At 48.2% G+C, this 24,075-nt stretch overlaps 1 protein-coding gene across 2 annotated transcripts in view; it reads left to right on the top strand.

The window, feature by feature from the left end:
* Nucleotides 1-2,297: 2,297 nt before the first annotated feature.
* calb2a (calbindin 2a) overlaps nt 2,298-24,075 on the top strand; it is a 132,125-nt gene continuing 110,347 nt past the window's right edge. For both annotated transcript variants that reach the window (XM_072518637.1, XM_072518636.1), the window contains exons 1-2: nt 2,298-2,421; nt 3,218-3,294. In XM_072518637.1, coding sequence (XP_072374738.1) covers nt 2,331-2,421; nt 3,218-3,294 — 168 coding nt within the window. In that variant the 5' untranslated portion in view covers nt 2,298-2,330. The remainder of the gene's footprint in view (nt 2,422-3,217; nt 3,295-24,075) is intronic.

Below are 24,075 nucleotides of genomic sequence, written 5' to 3'. Positions count from 1 at the left end.
CATGTTAAAGTGTGGGCTTTAGGGGCAAGCTCAACAATTACACGCCATGAAACATCTACTTTGTCAGAGAGTCATAGGGTTTTACAGCACAGAAAGAAGCCCTTTGGCCCATCATGACTGTGCTAGCCATCAAGCACGTGTCTATTCATATCGCATTTTTCAGCACTTGGTCTGCAGCTTTGTCTGCTCTGGCATTTCAAGTACTCATCTAAATGCTTCTTTAATGTTGTGAGAGTTCCCGCCTCTACCACTCTTTCAGGCAGTGAATTCCAGATTCACACCATCCTCTGGGAGAAAAAGTGTTTCCTCAAATCCACTCTAAATCACGGCGCCGAGGTCCCAGGTTCGATCCTGGTTCTGGATCCACTGTCCGTGTGGAGTTTGCACATTCTCCCCGTGATTGTGTGGGTTTCACCTCCACAACCCGAAATGATGTGCAGGCTAGGTGGATTGAACACGCTAATTTGCCCCGTAATTGGAAAAAATGAATTGGGTACTCTAAATTTGTAAAAAAAAAAAAATCCACTCTAAATCTTCTGCTCCGTACCTTATTATTGACCACTCAACTAAGGGAAAGGTTTCTTCCTAGCTACCCTATTTATATCCCTCATAATTTTGTACACGCATATTTCTGCACGTTTTCAGTTCCTAAACGCCCATTCTAATGCCCTCTGAAGATGGCATGCAGCATGGGTAAAGCCCGTAGTGGACAGAAATGGTGTTGGGGCCACTTACCCAGTGCCTGCCATGCCAAAATGTCAATAGCCATATGCACACACACATTTCAATAGCTTGTACCAAAACCCCAGCTTGTTGACATGGGTCTTTATTAACTGTTATCAACTCCAAACTGAGCTCACCCATCGGGTGAACCATGGCTCAGCAGATAGGGATGCGGTCTGACTCCCCCACCGAAAACGGGAATAATAAAGGCAAAATAAAGACAGAAAGTTCTGAGAAAACCCAGCCATTTCGGCAGCATCTGTGAGCGAGCAACAGAGTTTAATGATTCAAGTCCGATATGATTCTTCTTCAGAGGTGGACAGAGGTAGAAAGATGACCGGGGCAGGTGGAGTAAATGGAAAGGTCAGGAATAGGGTTACAGAGCAAAATTACATCAGATATGGAGTTTTGGTAAACATTCCCAACACAGAGGAACAGGAGGTCATTCAGCACCTTGAGCTTGTGTCACCATTCAATGAGATCATGACTGATCTGTGACCTAACTCCATATACCTGTCTTTGGACCATATGCCGTAATATCCCTGCTGACCAAAAAATGTATCTAACTCAGATTTAAAATTAACAGCTGATCTAGCTTAAACTGCTGTTTGTGGGAGAGAATTTCAAACCTCTCCCACCCTTTGTGTGTAGATCTTCTTCCTAACATCTCTCTTGAATGGTCTGGCACTAATTTTTATATTATGCCCCCTAGTTCTAGAATCTCCAACCTGTGGAAAGTTTATCTTTATCTACCCTGTCTTTTCCTGTTAATATCTTGAAGACTTCGATCAGATTATTCCTTAACCTTCGAAATTGTAGCAAAAAACGGGTCTAATTTGTATAATCTCGCCTCATAACTTAACCCCTGAAGTCCACATTTCCAGGAGGGAAATTAAAATCTTGGAATCCATAGAATTCCTACAGAGCAGAAGGAGGCCATTCGGCCCATTGAGTCTGCGCCGACCCTCTGAAAGAGCACCCTAATCAGGCCCACTCCCCTGCTCTAACCCCAACTAACCTTTGGACACTAGGGGGCAATTTAACATGGCCAATCCATCTAACCTGCACATCTTTGGACTGTGGGAGGAAACTGGAGCACTCGGAGAAAACCCACGCAGGTACGGGGAGAATGTGCAACCTCCACACAGTCACCCAAGGCCCGAGTTGAACCTGGGTCCCTGGCGCTGTGAGGCAGCAGTACTAACCACTGTGAAGGTGAGCAAGGTGAAAAGAGACAAATGGAAATCCATGGGGAGGGGGGGGGGCGCGGAGAGAACATAGCAGAACTTCTTCAAGCTGGGTATCCCAGGGTGGAGAGCTGGCAGCAAGAGTGAACGTATGGAGTCTAGTCCAGAACTGGGAGGCAGTCTCCACACACCCCGTGCGCTGGGGAGGCTATAATGTGCCTGAGCAGCAGCATCTTGTCGAAAGGGGCCAGACAAAGTGAATGGAACTACAACTCCCAGCTCGCTGCTACTGGAAGCATGGCGGCCCCTGCAGGCTTGGGCGGGGGACTGCGGCTCCGAAGGGATAAAAAGCCCGCGCCCAGCCGCAGGTACTGAGCATTTCAAAGAGGGATTCTTAACACTGGCAGTGCGAGGACGAGGATGGCTGACAAACAGCAACCACCTTACCTGAACCTGGCTGAACTCACTGCCTCCCAGTTCCTGGAAATCTGGAAACATTATGATGCAGATGGTGAGTTGAACATGTATATATTTTTTTTAAATGAAAATTGCACTTTTTTAAAAAAAGCTACTTCATTTATTTGGGGGAACTGGCAGGGGGAAACTGGAGCACTTTAATATTATCCAGCTTTGGCAAATCTCGCAGCCCTCTTCTGACTGACGGGCAATCTACTATGTTAGCTGAGAGAAAGGAGTTTTATTATTAGTGTGTCAGTGAGTACGTTTAGGAAGCTGAGAGCTGAAAAGTGTTGCTGGCAGCTAAGGTGAGGTGCCTCACATCCCCAATCTCTCAGTAGCCCAGTGATAAAACGGGAACGAATCACTTGTGCTATCTGCCCAGCACTTGGAGCTTCTGGTTATTTCATAAAATGGAGACTCTGATTCCTATTTTTTTTTTAAAAGAAACCCAGGTTTAGATAACTTTACAAGGGTGGATTGTCTTGCTGGGGTGATTGGAGATTTTTCTTAACCTAGTTCAGGGTAGGGGGAGAGGGCGGGGCTGCTGCTAAGATATTTAGGAGTGGATGGGACTGACTGAGTTGGACCCCCACATTTCAACAAGTTATAATCAGGAGTGAATCCATCTTCCAGAGGGCGGAGGTAGAAATTCGACATTGCTTGGTCTCCAGAAATGAGACCCTTCTCCCCTAAATCACCTTGTCCCCAGGGTGTGGCGATTCTGCTGCTCTTTAATGATGACAAAGACCTTTCCTGCCCCTCTCCTGACCGTTTCGAGAACCCCAGTTATAGGGATATGTTTGAGATTGTTTGGCTAACCGCACATTCTTTGCCTGTCCCGTGTTCAGGTAATGGTTACATTGAAGGGAAAGAATTGGAAAACTTCATCCGTGAGCTGCAGCGAGTGAGGAGAGGAGCGGGTGTGGTGAGTAAAAGCTGTTCAGAGCCACTGGGAGGACCGACGATACCGGAGCTCAGAATGTTGAACAGATCCATCAGCACAGCTCCCGCTCTGAAAGATGAGGTTGGAGAGGGCAGGGGCAGCTCATTAAACCTGATTCTAGTTAGTCTCAGATACAGGGTGGCACAGTGGTTAGCACTGCTGCCCCTCCGCACCAGGGACGCCGGTTCAATTCCTGCCTTGGGTGACTGTGCGGAGATTGCATGTTCTCCTCGTGTCTGCGTCGGTTTCCTTCCACAGTCCACAGATGTGCAGGTTAGGTGAGGTTACGTGGATAGGGCAGGGGTGTGGGCCTAGGTAGAGTGCTCTTTTGGAAGGTGCAGGCTCGAGGGCTGAATGCCTCCATCTAAACTGTAGGATTCTATAACTGATTTTCTGCAGAATGCTTCGATACCAAGGGGGTCTGAGTGAGGGGCTGACGTCAGAGAGTGTGAGAATTAGAAACTAAGGCAACAGGACAGGCAGACACAGGAACGGATAGAGATGGATATACAGAGAGAAAGGCGATATGAGCACAAGCAGAGAGGGACGGGACAGAGCTAGAGTTAGATGGGAGGGGGGAGACAGGAAGAAAAAGAGAATGAGTAATGTTCGGGATAGATAAACACGCCAAAGGTAGAGCGAGAGAATGAGGGAGGGAGGGAAACAGACAAGAGATAGAATGAGAGAAGGTATTGAGCGAGGAAGGTACTTACAGTGACAGACAGACAAAATGGAAATACTGAGAGGGAGATTGGCAGACAGTGATTGAGAAAACAGAGACACCTGAACAGCATGGAGAAAAAGACATGGAGAAAGGCTGTGAGATGGAAAGTGAGAGAGAGAGAGAGACATCCCGACAGATTGACAAATAGTTAGAGACAGAGATGGAGACTGACAGAAAGGGAGGGATGGCCAGATGGAGAGAGAAGGAACAGATACTGATCGCTAGCCAGCTTCTTCAGAAATCAATGAGATTTGATGTGAAAGAGTCTTGTTCTGACAGCAGATATTAATAAGAATCTAAAAAAAGAATGGATAATGGGAGAGATGAGAGGTGCAAATTAAGAATGGTTAATGGTCATTCAGTCCTCACTGACTCGAGCAGCTGCAGTCATTGCTCTTTGGGTGTTGGGGAGAGGTGAGGAGGGAAGGAGCTTCTAAACAGTGATAAATCTCCACCAAATGGTGAGGAATATTTAATACACAGGATTCCGGGGGGAGGGGGTGCATGGATACTGGGTGGATGTTTCCTCTTGAGAGGGAAAATAGAACCTTGGCACATAGTTTAAGAATAAGATGAGCAGATTTGTTTTCTCTCTCAGAGTGTCATTGCAGTTTGGAATTAACTTCCCAGATGATAATGGAGGCTGGGTCTTTAAATTTATTCAAGGTTGAGGAAGATAGATGTTTGATCAGAAAAGGGAGTTGAGGGTTACAGGAAAACAGGTAGAAACGTGGAGCTGAGACCACAGCCAGACCAGCTATGACCGTATTGAATGGTGGAGTCGGCTCAAAGGGTCGAATGGCCTACTCCTGCTCCTAATTCATGGTCCTATGTGCACGTTAGTGAGCCCACCCCACAATCTGCAGACCATCCCCCACACACCTCATTCCACGCCATCAGGAGCGCTCCACCTCCCTGGTCAGCAGGGCCCCTCCTCCTCAATCAGACAAGCCAATCCATTCAGTCAGCAGGCTCACCTGCTTCCTTTCTACCTGAATTGGAGCTTCTGTGGGTTACCCAGATAGAATGAAGCTAATTTTCAAAATCACTCTCGAATTGACTAACAGTGAGTAACAGAATATCTGCCAGTTGCCCTGGTGGTTGAGCTGGGTAAAGGCCTGTCTCCTCTGGGTTGGGTATTCTCAGGTGGGGAAGCAGAAAGGTCTCCGTGCCCCTGATCTGTGCCGGGGATTGGGGTTGGGAAGGTGGGGCTCAGGGCATAAAGCAGGCAACCGAGTGGCGCCCCTGTCAGAAATGCAATGTGTTTGCTTTTGAATGAAGATAAGGCTCAACTATGATGCACTCCATGGTTGAATGACCGCCAGTGTTCAGTGCCTGGGCTCAAATGTGAGGAACGATGATCAGGGCAAGATATGGAAGGGCCAGTGCTTTATATGGTCAGAGTCATCACTGGTTTTACCTAAGAGTGTGAGAGGGGAACTTCCCAGATTCTTTCCACTGAATTGACCCAGATTTGTATGTGATTTTTCACCTGTCCCTGGAGATTGGGCATGAGTTGGGGGGGGGGGGGGGGGGGGGCTGTGCAGTTTGGTTCAGGAAATGTGCACAGACTGTAGCTACACAAGGTGCCACAATTGTGTGGGTCTGACTGAATGGAGCAGATTGGCCTATTCAGTGTGCCACATTCCCCCACATGAACTATTGTGTATACAGAAGATCTTGTCGTTAATCCTGGCCACAACCTCCCATATCCTCACCTTCAACTCCAACCTTCTACAGAGCAGCTGTCTGACATTGAACCAGACTGTTTGCAGCCTCGGTGGCATATTTGACACTGCAATGACCTTCTGACCTCGTATTTGTGCCGGTGCTAAAGCCACCTATTTTCATCTCTGTAATGCCACCTGACTTTGTCCCTGTGTCTGCTGCTTCTCTCACCTCTTGCACAGAGGGATATGTCCTACCTTCCTACTCTGTGCTTTGGCTCGGATATTATTTAATCTCTTCTCATAATCTAATCTCTGGTGAATTTACACCACACTCTGCCCAATGTCAATATTATTAAGATCCCGGACCAGACTCCAACATTTGCCAGGATACTGGACAGAAACACCAATATTTTATTAATTTGAAAAAGGATATTTTGCTCCAGGAGTGACTCCATGCACAATTAGGGACCTTGTACATTAAAACAAACTTTATTATTAACACAGTGTTAAACTAACTTTAATAGCACAGAAATATAGCTCACCAGTTAAACAATGCTTAACAATAAAATGAAACACTTTAACCCATAACTGCCAGCTTCTTTGTCTCCAATTAAGCAAAGCCCATCACAGGTCAAAACCCACTTTTAAATAAAGTCAGCAAACACAGGAGTACTTTTAAAATCATTACTGCAGCAGATATATTTAATTCAGTATATAAACCAATGTCTAGCATTCATCACAATATATCTTTTTGAATATCTGGTGTCTGGAGTTATCCATGTTATTCCAGATGTAGTCTAACTGGGGCTCTATTATCATTGGAAGCAATGGAAGCCTCAAACTCAAGCCATGATCCCATTCTCTATTCAGCCCCATGCCCCTTACTTTCTTCAGAGTCCTTAATTAATTTCTTGCCTCATGATTTGACTATCACAGTGCACTCGTACCACTTATCCCCTTTGTAAACCTAAGGTCCTCCAAACCTCTGCTGCCTGTGTTCCAACTCACGTCAGGTCCCCATTCATCCATCATCCCTGTGCTCGCTGACTTACACTGGCTCCCAGTCAAGCAACGTTTCAATTTTAAACTTCTCATCCTTATTTTAAGATCCCTCCTGGGCCTCTTCTCTCCGTGGGTGGCACAGTAGCACAGTGGTTAGCACAGTTGCCTCACAGTTTCAGGGTACCAGGTTCAATTCCAGCTTGGGTCCCTGCCTGTGCAGAGTCTGCACGTTCTCCCCGTGTCTGCGTGGGTTTCCTCCGATGCTCCAGTTTCCTCCCACAGTCCAAAGATGTGCAGGTTAGGTGGATTGGCCATGCTAAATTGCCCGTATTGTCCAAAAAATATTAGGTGGGGTTACGGGTATAGGGTGGAGGTGTAGGTATAGGGTGGAGGTGTGGGTATAGGGTGGAGATATGGACTTCGGTAGGGTGTTCTTTCCAAAGGCCGGTGCAAACTCGATGGGCTGAATGGCCTCCTTCTGCACTGTAAATTCTATGTTTCTTGACCAATCAGGGTCAACCAGTCTGGTTTGAATTTAAACAAAACACTTAGGCATTAACTGTTCCCTGGTGCATTCTCCATGGCAACGCCTCTACTAATCTGAATCCATTTGCCAACCAATCAGCGCATTCTGCTCATGCAGTATGAATTATTGTTCCCTTTGCAGTTGGTGGCCTTGCGAATCTGTCCTGATGAGTGCAAGGTGAAAAGCTTCAACAGCATGTGTCTTATTTTCAGCACTAATTAAACATTTGCCCGGCATGTAATTGCAATGTTTCCAAAAAGTCTGTGTCCCGGTAATTTTATAAGGCTTTGTGATGCTGTCTGCTTTTGAGTTTGTGGCAGGTGAATGGGGCTGTGAAGTGATTTTTGTTTTACTTCCTGCAAATCCTTTGTCAGATTTGATTGCAATGTGAGGATAGAGGGAGGAAGTGCTCCCCCCCCCCCCTCACCTTGATAGCGTAATTGGGAACCAGAAGTGGTAGAGAGATAATGACTTGTCAGTGGACTGGAGCACAGTAAGTGGCTGGAATTGGCATTACAGGAGTTGAGCAGGTTTTCCACCTTCTGCGGATAGTAAGAGAGCAGAATAGAGGATGGTATTGCGTTTGAGGCTTCCATTGCTACCAGTGAAAATATAAAGCCCTGATTAGGCCTCATCAGGAATAACATGTACAGTTTTGGACACCGGAGCTCAGAAAATATATATTTACATTGGGCAGGGTGCGAGGCAGATTCACCAGAATGATACCAATCGTTGTTTGGTAATACAGAACATGATCACTTCAGAAAAAGGAGACTGTAGAATTCCTCCAGTGCAGGAGGAAGCCATTTGGCACATCGAGTCTGCATCGACCCTCTGAAAGAGCACTCTACCTCGGCCCACCCACCCCCACCCTATCTCCGTAACTCCATCTAACTTGCACAACTTTGGACACTAAGGAGCAATTTTAGAATGGCCATTTCACCTAACCGGCACATCTTTGAACTGTGGGAAGAAACCAGAGCACCCGGAGGAAACCCACACAGACACGGGGAGACCGTGCAAACTTCACACAGACAGTCACCCAAGGTCAGAGTCTAACCCGGGTCCCTGGTGCTGTGAGGTAGCAGTGCTAACCACCACACCATTGTGTCACATGTTGAAACCTTTTGTCAAAGCACCTAGCAAGAATATCAATACAAGGAGAAAACAACAATTTATACTGCATGAAAAGAGAGTGCTGATCGATCGTGACATTGCCATAGAAAATGCACCAGTTGTGGTGACTGACAGTTAACTACCAAACATCATTTGAATGATGTCAGTGTTCCAGGGATTAGATTATGAGAGGAGATTAAATAATAGCAGAGCAAAGTCCTCGAGGAGAACGTTAGAAAATACCTCTGTGTGCAAAGGGTAGGAGAAGTATGGAAGTGACTCCCACCGGCAGATGCTTGAGTCAATGTATCATTTTACATCTGAGATCAATAGAGATTTGTTAGTTAAGGGTATTCAGATACACAAAACCAACATAGATGGATGGAGTCAAAATACAGATCAGCCATGATTACATTGAATGGGTTTTTGGTGGCGGGGGTAATGAATGACCCACTCCTAATACTCTTAATTTATTAAAATTGGCCCAGAGGCCAAGTGGAAAATATTCAACTTGAAAATCTAATTCTTCTTGGTTTTGCATATCCTGCAACTGCAAGCATTCTCCCTCTGTGATATCTCCACAGATCACACCATCTTTTTCAACACCTTCATGGTCCATCCCGCTGGAACTACACTTATCTGGCTTCACTCCTACCTCCCTCAATAGGGTCAAAGTGTGTCCAGGAGTGGCTTCTCCTCAAGCTCCCAGATAACCACCAGGGCTTTGACAAGGACCCATCATGGATCCCTCCTCCTATTCCTGCTCTTTCTCTTCAATGGCATCATCAGTTGACAGATCTGTCATGCTGGCAACAGGCTGCTTTATCCCCTCTACTACTCACTCGACCGTCTGACCACTCAACAGCCTTTCCCACATCAAGTCACAGAGGAGCCAACATTTAACCCATTGAACAAGGGGAAGATGAGACCCAGGATTCCTCACCAAAAGCGCCACACCCTTGCCCTTGACTCAGTCCTCTGGCTGAAGGGGAAACACTCCACATTCCACCTGAGCATTCTCTCAACCCAACATATAACCAAAATCATAATATCCCATCCAAGAATCTCATTGCTTGCCTCCTCCTCCATCCCTACCCTACCCCCAGAACTGCTGAAACCTTGACCCATACCTTGGTCACCTCAGAGGTGAACCTTCCCCAAACCTCCGACCCTTTCTGCTTCCATTCCCAATTTCAAAACTTTCTCAAACCCCAATCTTCTAATGAAACGTTCAGCCACTTGTTCTGACCTTGCTTCTCTTCTTTGGGAAGTGCATGCCGATATTTATTCCACAATCGTACCTCTAATTGAAAGAAATTTGTTGTTGGCAAATATTGTAGATGTTTGCAGAGTGGAAAACTAGGGAGAGAGTGATGGAGTCTTGGAGAATAATGGGGAGACTGGCTCTGGTTTTACAGCAATCCTGTTTATAGGGTGATAATTTCTTGTTATTTTGCTCAGGGTTAAGTTCACGTGAGGATGGTGCTCATGATTTGATTGAAATTCACATTTCTGTTGAGAGAAGAATAATTGAACCCACTGGAGGAAACGGGCAGAACTGGGTGAATGGTGAATTGTACACTCTGCTCAAGTGTTCACATGGTTGCAGTAAGCAGGGCTATAATACTGAATCCCACTAACTGGAGGTTCCTCTCCACCATTCTGACTGTCGCTGGGCCCGAGACCCAGACCCCCCCCCCCTCCCACGAGACCCAGGGTGTCAAAACATGACTCAGCCAATCCTGTCACTTGCCCAACTGGCTGGTTAGGTTAACATGGTCAAGAGAGCTGAACTCCAGAGGTGAGGTGAGAGTGACTGCCCTTGACACCAAGATAGCATTTGCCCAAGTGTGGCATCAAGGAGCCCTAGCAAAACTGGAGTCAACCGGAATCAGAGGGAAAACTCTCTAGTGATTATAGTCATACTTGTCACAAATGAAGAAGGTTATGTCATCTCAGTCCCAGGACATCGCTGCAGGAGTTCCTCAGGGAAGTGTCCTAGACCCAACAATGGTCAGCTGCTTCATCAATAACCTTCCTTAGGGCAGCACAATGGCACAGTGTTTAGCACTGCAGTCTATGGCGCCGAGATCCCAGGTTTGATCCCGGATCTGGGTCACTGTGTGGCGTTTGCACATTCTTCCCGTGTTTGCGTGGGTTTCACCCCACAATCCAAAGATTGGCAGGGTAGGTGGATTGGACATGTTAAATTGCCCCTTAATTGGAAAAATGAATTGGGGACTCTAAATTTACTTTTAAAAATAAAATTAAAATAAAAGTCAATAACCTTCCTTCCATCCTGAGATCAGAGATTGGGATTTTCGCTGATGATTGTGCAATATTCAATACCATTCATGACTCTTCAGATACTGAAGCAGTCCGTGCCCAAATGCAGAAAGACTTGGACACTATCCAGCCTTGGGCTAACAAGTGTAAATAATATCCACACCACACAAGTGCCAGGCAATGACCATCTCCAACAGGAGAGAATCAAACCATTGCCCCTTGACATTCAATGGCATTACCGTCACTTGAATCCCTCAATCCCTCCCTGGGAGTTAACGTTGACCAGAAACTGAGCTGGACTAGCTATATAAATACTAACAGAGCAGGTCAGAGGCTAGGAATCATACGACGAGTAACTCACCCCCTGACCCTAGAAAGCCAGTCCACCATTTACAAGGCACAAGTCAGGAGTGTAATGGAATACTCTCCATTTGCCTGGATGAATGCAGTTCCAACAACATTCAAGAAGCTCGACACCATTCTGGAAAAAAAATAGCCCACTTGATTGGCACCTCTTCCACAAACAGTCACTCCATCTGCAAGATGCACTGTAGCAACTCACCAAGACTGTTTCAACAGCACCTTCCAAACTCACAAACTTTACCGCCTAGAAGGACATGGACAGATGATGCCATGGGAATCCCAATACCTGGAGGTTCCCCTCCACCATTCTGACTTGGAAATATATCACCGTTCATACATTGTCGCTGGGCACAAAACCCAGACTGATTAAACCAACCCCCGCCGCCCCCCCCCCCTCCCGCAACACAGACTGTCAAACACCATCCTTCCCACGAAACACAGACTGACATACCACCCCTCCACCGAGACACAGACTGACAAACCACCCCTCCCCAATACCCAGAATGGGAAACCACCCCCCCTCCTTCCTCGAGACACAGACTGAGAACCCCCTCCCCTCTCGGGACCCAGACTGACCAACCCTCCCCCGAGACCCAGACTGACAAAACCCGTCATCCCCCGTTGCCCAAGACTGACAAACGCCCCCCTCCCTGAGAACTAGACTGACAACCACCCCCCCCCCCCCACCCCCTGCAACTGAGACTGGCTGCCTTGAGAATCACCAATTGTAGAGTGGTTTTGACGGAAGTGAGTGTGAGTCTGGGAGAGCTCGGTGATCTTCTCAAATTAAACGCCGTAGTTTGAGGAACTGAATTGTGAAGGAGGGGTTTGTTTAATGGATCTGAAAACAATGTCAGACATCCAATAATAATGTTGATTGGGTGCCTTGTGTAACAGAAGGAGAACGGGAACTCTGCCAGGTCATTGAATTATTGGCAATGAATTAAACAGTACAAGGTTACACTGTACTCTGCTAAAATATGAAACAGTTTGGTATTACCTCTGAAATTATTCTCATCATAACTTAAACAAGAATTAGGAAACAGCGGAGATAAGAGAAATAGCATTTAATATTGAAAAGACCCAGCAGCTCGGTCAACATCTGAAAGATAAAAGACAGATTTATTCAAATTAAATCGTCGGAGATACATGGTTAATTACATTTTTCTCTGGTATGATCAAAAAGCAAAGGAAAAGACACTAATCACCTTGTAATCCTGGAATCTGCATATCGGAATGGTCTTTCATTCCCAACCCTATCAGCAAAATGGCTGGTAGCTGTTCCATAAATCCTATGGATAAACTGAAAAGGATTAAAATAATGTTGCAAATGACAGACTGACACACGCACAGCAAACACACACACACAGCAAATACACACAGACAGACCAAACACACACAGCAAATACACACACACACACACACCAAATACACACACACACACCAAGCAAATACACACACACACACACACACCAAACACACGCACAGCAAACACACACAGCAAATACACACACACAGAGCAAACACACACAGCAAATACACACGCACGCACAGCAAACACACGCACGCACAGCAAACACACACAGCAAATACACACACACAGAGCAAACACACACAGCAAATACACACACACACACACACACACACACAGCAAACACACACAGCAAATACACACGCACTCACAGCAAACACACACAGAGCAAACACACACAGAGCAAACACACACAGCAAATACACACACACACACAGAGCAAACACACACAGCAAATACACACACACACAGAGCAAACACACACAGCAAATACACACACACAGAGCAAACACACACAGCAAATACACACACACACACAGAGCAAACACACTCAGCAAATACACACACACACACACACACACACAGAGCAAACACACACAGCAAATACACACACACACACACACACACAGAGCAAACACACACAGCAAATACACACACACACACACACAGAGCAAATACACACACACACAGAGCAAATACACACACACACACACAGAGCAAACATGCACGCACAGCAAACACGCGCACACAGCAAACACACGCGCGCACAGCAAACACACAGTGTGGTGAACCACTATTGTATTGTATTGTGTTGTTACATGCCTGGGCATGTCCCTGCTGGTTCCGCCTGTGGCTCCTCCACTCGGGCTCATGTATAAAGGTGGCTGGTCTCCGCCTCTGATCCAGGCTTTCTGTTTAGTGTATTAATACCTCCGTTATGTTCACTACTCGTCATGTGTTCATTGATGGCATATCAATTTAATACACTAAACATCTAATATGAATTCATCACTCAAGCCTGATCGCCTGGAGCTGGACCCACAGGCAGCCAACGCCACTGCAACTTTCGAGCACTGGCTAAGCTGCTTCGAAGTGTACCTCGGATCCTCCACCAAAGACTTCATCGACCTCCAAAAGAAGCATGTCCTCCACGCACGAGTGAGCCCGCAAGTCTTTCTTCTCATCAGGTACGCTCCCTCGTATACGGGGGCGATAATGCTGCTGAAGGGACACTATATTGAGTCTGTGAACGAGGTGTACGCTAGGCACCTTCTTGCCACAAGACGACAATGCCTTGGGGAGTCCCTAGCAGAATTCCTGTGTGCCTTGCGGTTACTCTGCCGGAGCTGTGACTGCCAGGCAGTATCGGCTACCCAACACGCGGCGCTGTTGATCAGGGAAGCTTATGCCGCGGGCATGAAATCAAGCTACATCCGCCAGCGATTGCTAGAAGAGGGTACACTCGGCCTCCCAGAGACAGTGCAGCTCTCAAACTCGCTGGAGGTGGCCTGCCAGAACATGGAGGCCTACACCTCCGACCGCGCGGCAACCTCGTGGACCGCGTGGGCGCCGCCATCATCCGACCCGGGTGCCGCACAAGTCTGTGCCGCGCAGCAGCCCGCCAATGCCGGAAACCCCAAGTGCTACTTTTGCGGCCAGGGTAATCATCCCCGACAACGCTGCCCTGCACGGAACGCGACTTGCAACGGGTGTGGGAGGAAGGGCCACTTTGTAAAAGCCTGCCAGGCCCGATCTCTCCTTAAAGCTTCTAGGCCCAGCAGTGCTGCCTGTCGGGGCCGCCCCCAGCTGCCGCGCCACCCGCCATGTGCGACCCGTGGGCACCGCCATCTTCGATTTCGGCCGCCATGTGCGACCCATGGGGGCCGCCATCTTTGACGCCATCTCCGATGCCACGCGCGACCCATGGGGGCCACCATCTTGGGACCACTCTGCAGTCTCCCGGGAGCCCTGCTCACCCGATTATACGCTGGCCGCCGCTACCTCCGACCAGCCTACCCATCACCTTCCGAAGCTCGCCTCCATCACGCTGGACCAGTCCCAGCCTCATCACCTCACAAAATCTACGATGACCGTCCGGATCAACGGGCACGAGACGGCCTGCCTTTTCGACTCCGGGAGCACAGACAGCTTCATACACCCAGATACGATAAGGCGCTGCTCCCTCCCAATCTTACCCGCGACCCAGAAAATCTCACTGGCTTCCGGATCCCACGCAGTAGAAATCCGGGGGTACTGTGTCGCGACCCTTACTGTACAAGGCGTAGAGTACACTAATTTCAAACTCCACGTCCTTCTCCATCTCTGCGCTGCCCTATTACTGGGGCTCGACTTCCAGTGCCACCTCCAAAGCCTTACTTTAAAGTTCGGCGGACCCCTGCGCCCCCCCCCCCTCACCGTCAGTAGCCTCGTGACTCTTATGGTCGCCCCACCCTCGCTCTTCGCTAACCTCACCCTGGACTGTTAGCCCGTCGCTACTAGGAGCAGGCGATACAGTGCCCGGGATAGGACCTTTATCAGGTCGGAGGTCCAGCGACTCCTACGAGAGAGGATCGTTGAGGCTAGTAACAGCCCCTGGAGAGCCCAAGTGGTGGTCGTCAAGACTGGGGAGAAGCACTGGGTGGTAATTGATTACAGTCAGACCATCAATCGGTACACGCAGCTCGATGCGTACCCCCTCCCCCGCATATCTGACATGGTCAATCAGATTGCGCAGTATCGAGTCTTCTCCACAGTTGACTTGAAGTCCGCGTACCACCAGCTCCCTATCCACCGGGAGGACCGCCAATACACTGCCTTCGAGGCAGATGGCCACCTCTACCACTTCCTCAGTGTTCCCTTCGGCGTCACCAATGGTGTCTCGGTCTTCCAACGGGAAATGGACCGAATGGTTGACCAGTACGGGCTGTGGGCCACATTCCCGTACTTAGATAATGTCACCATCTGCGGCCATGACCAGCAGGACCATGACGCAAACCTCCGGCACTTCCTCCACACCGCCAAACTCCTGAACCTCACTTACAATAAGGAAAAATGCGTTTTCCGCACAACCCGCCTTGCCATCCTTGGCTACGTTGTGGAAAACAGAGTCCTAGGGCCCGACCCCGACCGCAAGCGCCCCCTCCTGGAACTCCCCCTTCCCCAAGGCCCTGAAGAGATGCCTGGGGTTCTTCTCCTACTGTGCCCTGTGGGTCCCCAATTATGCAGACAAGACCTGTCCGCTTATTAAATCCACCGTTTTTCCCCTGACGGCTGAGGCCCGCCTGGCCTTCAACCGCATCAAGGCCGATATTGCCAAAGCCGCGATGCACGCTGTGGACGAGTCCATTCCGTTCCAGGTGGAGACCGTGGGACTTTGCCCTGGCCTCTACCCTCAACCAGGCGGGCAGGCCCGTGGCTTTCTTCTCCACCCGTACCCTCCGTGCCTCCGAAATCCGACACTCCTCGTCGCAAAGGAAGCCCAAGCCATTGTAGAAGGTGTGCGACATTGGAGGCATTACCTGGCCGGCAGGCGATTCACTCTCCTCACTGGCCAACGGTCGGTTGCCTTCATGTTCAATAACACACAGCGGGGCAAGATTAAGAGTGACAGGATTCTGAGGTGGAGGATCGAGCTCTCCACCTACAACTACGATATCTTGTATCGACTGGGGAAGCTCAATGAGCCCCCAGATGCCCTATCCCGCGGTACACGTGCCAGCGCACAAGTTGACCGACTCCGGGCCCTCCACAATGACCTCTGTCACCCGGGGGTCACCCGTTGTTTTCACTTTATCAAGGCTCGCAACCTGTCTTACTCCATCGAGTAGGTCGTGACCAGGGACTGCCAGGTCTGCGCGGAGTGCAAACCGCACTTCTATCGACCAGACAGAGTGCACCTGGTAAAGGCCTCTTGCCCCTTTGAGCGCCTCAGGGTCAATTCCAAAGGGCCCCTCCCCTCCACTGATTGTAACGTGTGCTTCCTCAACATTGTTGACGAGTACTCAAGATTCCCCTTTGCCATCCCATTCCCTGACATGACCTCTGCCATCGTCATCAAGGCCCTGCACCGTCTTTACACCTTGTTCGGGTTCCCCACCTACATCCTTCATGAGCGACGAGTTGCGTGAGTTCCTGCTCAGCAAGGGCATCGCCTCCAGCAGGACGACCAGCTACAACCCCTGGGGCAATGGACAGGTGGAGAGGGAGAACGCGACGGTCTGGAAGGCCGTCCTCCTGGCCCTATGATCTAGAAGTCTCCCAGTCCCCCGCGGGCAGGAGGTCCTCTCCGACGCGCTCCACTCCATCCGGTCGCTCCTGCGTACAGCCACCAATGAGACTCCTCACGAGCGTGTGTTTGCCTTCCCCAAGAAGCCCACCTCCGGGGTCTCGCTCCCGTCCTGGCTGACAGTCCCAGGGCCCGTCCTCCTCCGGAAGCATGCGAGGAGCCATAAATCAGATCCCCTCATCGAGAAGGTCCTGCTCCTCCATGCCAATCCACAATATGCCTACGTGGCACACCAGGACAGGTGACAGGACACAGTCTCCCTTCGGGATTTGGCAGCAGCAGGCTCCCCAGCGACCATCACCACCACCCCCGACCCTACACCGTCTTTCCCCACCCCTTCCCACCTACCTCACGAACTAGCACCCGCAGGCCCCCCGGCGACCATAACCACCACCTCTACCCATACACCGCACCCCCCCCCTCCACCGACTCAACAACTGGGTGAAGAAGAGGACAACACGCTCCCGGACGCGCAGGTCTCGACACCGGTGCTCACACCACAGCCGGGACTGAGGCGATCACGGCGGAAGGTCAAGGCCCCCGACAGACTTGATCTTTAAGCCCACATTTACCCTGCTGGACTCTTTTTTTTAACATGGGGTGAATGTGATAAACCACTGTATTGTATCGTATTGTTCCATGCCTGGGCTTGTCCCTGCTGGCTCCGCCTGTGGCTCCTCCCCTCGGGCTCCATGTATAAAGGTGGCTGGTCTCCGCCTGTGATCCAGTTCGGGATCGGAGGCTTTCTATTTAGTGTATTAAAGCCTCAGTTACGTTCACCACTCGTCGTGTGTTCATTGATGGCATATCACACAGCAAACACACACACACAGCAAACACACACACACGCAGCAAACACACACACACTCACAGCAAACATATACACTCACACACACAAACAGCAAGCACACACTCACAGCAAACGCATTCGCATACACACACACACACTCAGTCACACACACATTCATTCACATACACACACTTACACTTACATTCACACACATTTACATTCAAGCATACATTCACACACTTATTCATTCACAGAACATACAGTGCAGAAGGAGGCCATTTGGCCCATCAAGTCTGCACCGACCTACTTAAGCCCTCACTTTCTCCCTATCCCCATAATCCAATAGCTGTGAAGCCACAGTGCTATCCACTTGTGCTACCGTGCTGCCCATTCGCACACGCACTTAAATTCACATACACATTCACACATACATTCACACTTTTTCTCTCATTCTCTCACATTCACAGATTCTCATTCTCTCACACACACACGCACTCACATACTTGTGCACTCGCACATGCACACATATTCATTCACACACTCACACACAAATTCACATTGACACACGTTCTCACTCTCTCACACACAAACACTCTCTCTCTCTCTCTCTCACACACACACACACACACACACACACACACACACACACAGTGAAAACTCAAATAGAGTGCGGGATTTTTTTGGCTGCGTCCCCCTGGCGACAGGAAATTCCAGCCTTGGGTCAAGGGACCTATACATGGTCCCTGTCCCTTCCATGGTGGTCTTGTGGTGGGCACGGCTGAAAAATCCATCCCTCACGCTCACATTGACTCGCAGTGAAAACACATTCGCACTCTCTCACACACACTCACACATTGAAAACGCACTCGCACTCACACACACATTTGCACCCACAGTGAAAACAAACAAACACTCACACTCTCATACACACACTCGCACTCTCAGTGGAAATTAACACACACTCACTGTGAAAACACACAAACATACTCGTTCTCTCACACACATTGAAAACACACAAAAACACAGAGACAGTGAAAACACACAAACACACGCACTCACACAGTGAAAACACACAAACACACTCGTACACACACAGACCCAGTGAAAACACACATACTCACACACACACTCAGTGAAAATACACAAATACACTCGTACTCACACTCTCACAGTGCAAACACACTCCACTGACACACACATTTGCACTCACATCGTGAAAACACACAAACACATTCTCACACACACACACTCACAGTGAAAATAGAAACAGACTCAGACATGCACTCAGTGAAAACACTCACACTCACTCACACACTTGCACTCAGTGAAAACATAAACACACTCAGACATACACAAACACACTCACACAGTGAACATAAGCACACTCAGACTCACACTCACTGTGAAAACACAGACACATACTCTCACAGTGAAAACACATGCGCACACACACATGGTGAAAACACCTAAACACACTCACACACACACTCACACTCCCACAGTGAAAACGCACACACACTTGCACTCACACCCACGCATTCACACAGTGCAAACGCACAAACACACACACTTGCACTCACATGCACACACTCTCACAGTGAAAACAAATAAACACATTTGCACTCGCACACACTCGGACTCAGTGAAAACATAAATACACTCGGACATATATACACACACAGTGAACATAAACGCACTCATACCCGCACTCAATGAAAAGACACAAACACACTCACACTCACACACATACACTCACATTGTGAAAAGACACACACACTCACACTCAGTGTAAGCACAAACGCACTCGAACTCACCGTGAAAACACAGACGCACTCGCACTCACACACACTCACAAAGTGAAAAGACACAAACACACTTGCACAGTGAAAACACACACTCACAGTGAACATAAACACACTTGCGCTCACACAGACGCACTTGCATTCACAGTGAAAACACACACACTCATACTCACACACACTGAAAATAAACACGCTCACACTCACACAGTGAAAACACACAAACATAAACACTCGCACTCATACATACACCCCAGTGATCATACACACTTGCACTCACACACACATAGTGACCACACATGCATTCACTCACATACACAGTATACGCACACGGTGAACAGACATACATAGTGAACACACACAGTGAACACACATACACTTGCACTCGCAATGAACACACACACATACTTGCCCATATACAATGAATAATAATAATCTTTATTGTCACAAGTGGGCTTACATTAACACTGCATTGAAGTTACTGTAAAAGCCCCTAGTCGCCACATTCCGGCACTTTTTCTGGTACACAGAGTGAGAATTCAGAATATCCAATTCACCTAACGGCATGTTTTTCTGGACTTGTGGGAGGAAAACAGAGCACCCGGAGGAAACCCACGCAGCCACAGGGAGAACGTGCAGACTCCGCACAGACAGTGACCCAAGGCGGCATCGAATCAGGGACCCTGGAGCTGTGAAGCAACAGTGCTAACCACTGTGCTACCGCGCACGCACACTCACACACAGTGAACATGCACTCACATTCACACACATACTTGCAGATACACAATGAACACACACAGAAACACTTGCACTCACATTCGCACACAGTGATCAAACACCCACATATATACAGAACCTTCTCAGGCATGCATACACACAATACACTTGCACTCACATTGAACCACACACTTGTCTATACACAGTGAACACATACATAATCACAATAAACACACACATTCGCACATACACAATTAACACACACACACACTCATACTCGCAATGAACACGCACACCAAGTGAACACGGAAACATTTGCAAACGTACACTCACCCATACACAGTGAACGCACAAAAACAAAGACTCACACACACACTCATACACTGAACAGACAAACAAGGCAAACACAAAGTGAAAACGCCCCGTGCAGATGAGAGTTCAAATCCCACCATAGCAGTTTGTCAATTTGAATTGAGTTAATTAAATAAATTAAATTATAAAGTGCATCTGTAATAGTGACAATGAAGTTAGTGAATTGTCATAAAATCCATCTTGTATCACTAATGACCTTTAGGGAAGGAAATCTGTCATTCTTATCTGGCCTGGCCTACATGTGACTCCAATGTTGTTGATTCTTAACTGCCTCTGAAATGGCCGAGCAAGCCACTTCATTGTATCCAACCCCTACCAAAAGGCATAATGAAACCTGGCATTGCCCAAGGCCCTGAATTTAGATACATTAAAGGCACTCACTGCAAAATCCTCCTGGGTAACATATGTCACAAACTAGTCAAGCAACAACCTGACACCATAAGACCATAAGACATAGGAGCAGAATTAGGCCACTCGGCCCATCGAGTCTGCTCCGCCATTCGATCCTGGCTGATATTTTCTCATCCCCATTCTCCTGCCTTCTCCCCATAACCCTTGATCCCCTTATTAATCAAGAACCTATCTATCTCTGTCTTAAATACACGCAGCGAATTGGCCTCCACAGCCTTCTGCAGCAAAGAGTTCCACAGATTCACCACCCTCTGGCTGAAAAAATTCCTCCTCATTTCTGTTTTAAAGGATCGTCCCTTTAATCTGAGATGGTGTCCTCTGGTTCTAGTTTTTCCTACAAGTGACACAAATGCAGTCTTCTCATTGTTCATTTATTACAGCGAATGTCCAAACACCACCATCAACATCATTTGGTGGGGGCGACACGGTGACACAGTGGTTAGCACTGCTGCCTCACGGCGCCGAGTTCCCAGGTTCAATCCCGGCCCCGGGTCACTGTCTGTGTGGAGTTTGCACATTCTCTCCGTGTCTGTGTAGGTCTCACACCCACAATCCAAAGATGTACAGGGTAGGTGAATTGATCATGTTAAATTGCCCCTTAATTGGAATTTAAAAAAAAAAAATTTTAATCATCATCACTTGGTATGTCCTGTCCTCTGAACCCCCAGAGGAGGCAGCATAGTAGTATACAGCCAGGAAGGAGTTGCCCCAGGAGTTTTCAATGTTGACTCTGGACCCTATGAAATCTCATAGCATCAGGTCAAACATGGGGAAGGAAACTTCCTTCTAATTGCCATGTGCAGAACCCTCCACAGCTGATGAATCACTGCTCTTCCAAGTTGGAGGAAGCACTAAGGGCGGCAAGGGCACAGAATGTGCTCTTGATGAAAGACTTCAACGTCCATCACCAAGAGGGGACTCGATAGCACCACTACAGACCCAGCTGGAGGACAAAGCTGCTAGAGAACCAACATAAGGAAAAAACGTACTTGACCTCCTCCTCATCAAGCTACCTGTCACAGATGCATCTGCCCATAGGGGTGACCATCCCAAAATTATTGTGGCAATGAAAGTCCATTTTTGCGATGAGCATATCCTCCATGTTGTGTATAACTATCTCCTTGCTAAATGGGATAGACTTCGAACAAATCTAGCAACTCAAGACTGGGCATTCAGGAGGCGCTGTGGGCCACCAGCAACAGCAGAATTGTATTCAACCTCATGGCCCGGCATATCCCCCACTCTACCATTACCACCAAGCCAAGGGATCAACCCTGGTTCACTGAAGAGTGCAGGAGGGCATGCCAGGAGCAACCTGAAAAATGAGCTATCAACCTGGTGAAGCTACAACATAGGACTACTTTCATGCCAAACAACATAAGCAGGAAGTATTAGATAGAGCTAGGCAATTCCATAACTATTGGATCAGATCTAAGCTCTGCAGTCCTGCCACATCCAGTCATGAATGGTGGTAGACATCTGACAATTCACTGGAGGAGGAGGCCATAAACGTCCCCATCCTCAATGAGGAGGGAACCCACCACATCAGTGCAAAAGATGAGGCATTTGCAACCATCTTCAGCCAGAAGCGTCAAGTGGATAATCCATCTCAAACTCCTGCTAAAGTCCACAGTATCATAGATGCCAGACTATGGCCAATTTGATTCAGTCCACATGATAACAAGAAATGTTTGCGTGGACCAGACACTGCAAGACCATGGGCCATGACAACAACCCAAATGTAAGTTCGGAAGACTTGTGTGTCACAACTAGCTGTGCACCTAACCAATCCTTTCCAGTACAATTACAACACTGGTTTCGACCCAGCAATGTGGAAACTTTCCCAAGTATGTCCTGCACACACAATGCACAACAAATCCAAACCGACCAATTACCACCCCATTCACAATCATCAGTAAAATGATTGAAGGGGTCATCAACAGTGCTATTTAAACAGCACTTGCTTAGCAATTACCTGTTCACTGATGCTCGGGGGTCACAACTTCTGACCTCATTACAGCCTTAATTCAAACATGGACAAAAAAGCTGAATGCCAGAGGTGAGGTGAGAGTGACTGCCCTTGAAATCAAGGCAACATTTGACCAAATATGGCATCAAGGAGCCCTAGCTAAACTGGAGTCAATGGGAATCGGGGAAAACTCTCCGCTGGTTGGAGTCTTACCTGGCACAAAGGAAGATGGTTGTGATGGGTGGAGGTCAATCATCTCAGCTCCGGGACACCACTGCAGGAGTTCCTCGGGGAAGTGTCCTAGGCCCAACCATCTTCAGCAGCTTCATTAATGGCCTCCCTTCCATCATAAGGTCAGAAATGGGAATGTTTGTTGCTGATTGCAGTGTTCAGTAGATGAAGCAGTCTGTCTCCATATGCAGCAAGACCAGGGCAACATTCTTGTGCTGACAGGTAGCAAATAAATTCACACCACACAAGTGCTAGCCAATGACCATCTCCCAAAAGTGAAAATCTAACCATTTCCTTTTGACATTCAATGGCATTGCCATCACTGAATCCCCCACAATCAACATCCTGGGGATTACCATTGACCAGAAACTGAACTGGACTAGCCATATTAATATTGTGGCTACAAGAGTTGGCTTGGAATCCTGTGGAAAATAATTCACCCCCTGACTCTTCAAATCTTGTCTAACTAGATGGCACAAGTCAGGAATGTAATGGAATACGCTCCACTTGCCTGGATGAGTGCAGCTCCATCAACACAAGCTCAACACCATCCAGGACAAAGCAGCCCACTTGATTGGCACCCCTTTCACAAACATTCACTCCTTCCAACACTGACGCATAGTTGCAGCAGTGTATACCATCTACAAGATACACTGTAGCAACTTATCAAGGCTCCTTCAACAACACCTTCCAAACCCACAACCTCTACCATCTAGAAGGACAAGGGCAACAGATACATTCGAATAACAGCAGCGGGAGGTTTCCCTCCAAGCCACTCGCCATGCTGACTTGGAACTATGGGCTGGGTTTTCATCTTCAGTGTGAGTATTTTATAGATTTCATAGAATTTACAGTGCAGAAGGAGGCCATTCGGCCCATCGAGTCTGCACCAGCTCTTTGAAAGAGCACCCTACCCACGCCCACACCTCCACCCAATCCCCAGAACCCAGTAACCCCACCCAACACTAAGGGCAATTTTGGACACTAAGGGCAATTTGTCATGGCCAATCCACCTAACCTGCACATCTTTGGACTGTGGGAGGAAACCGGAGCACCCGGAGGAAACCCACGCGCACACGGGGAGAATGTGCAGACTCCACACAGACAGTGACCCAAGCCGGGAATCGAACCTGGGACCCTGGAGCTGTGAAGCAATTGTGCTAACCACCATGCTACCGTGCTGCCCACTA

Source organism: Scyliorhinus torazame, chromosome 10 (genome assembly GCF_047496885.1).
Source record: "Scyliorhinus torazame isolate Kashiwa2021f chromosome 10, sScyTor2.1, whole genome shotgun sequence".
Lineage (NCBI taxonomy): Eukaryota > Metazoa > Chordata > Chondrichthyes > Carcharhiniformes > Scyliorhinidae > Scyliorhinus > Scyliorhinus torazame.
The sequence above is the reverse complement of the archived record's forward strand: the minus strand, read 5'-3'. Positions and strand labels throughout refer to the sequence as shown.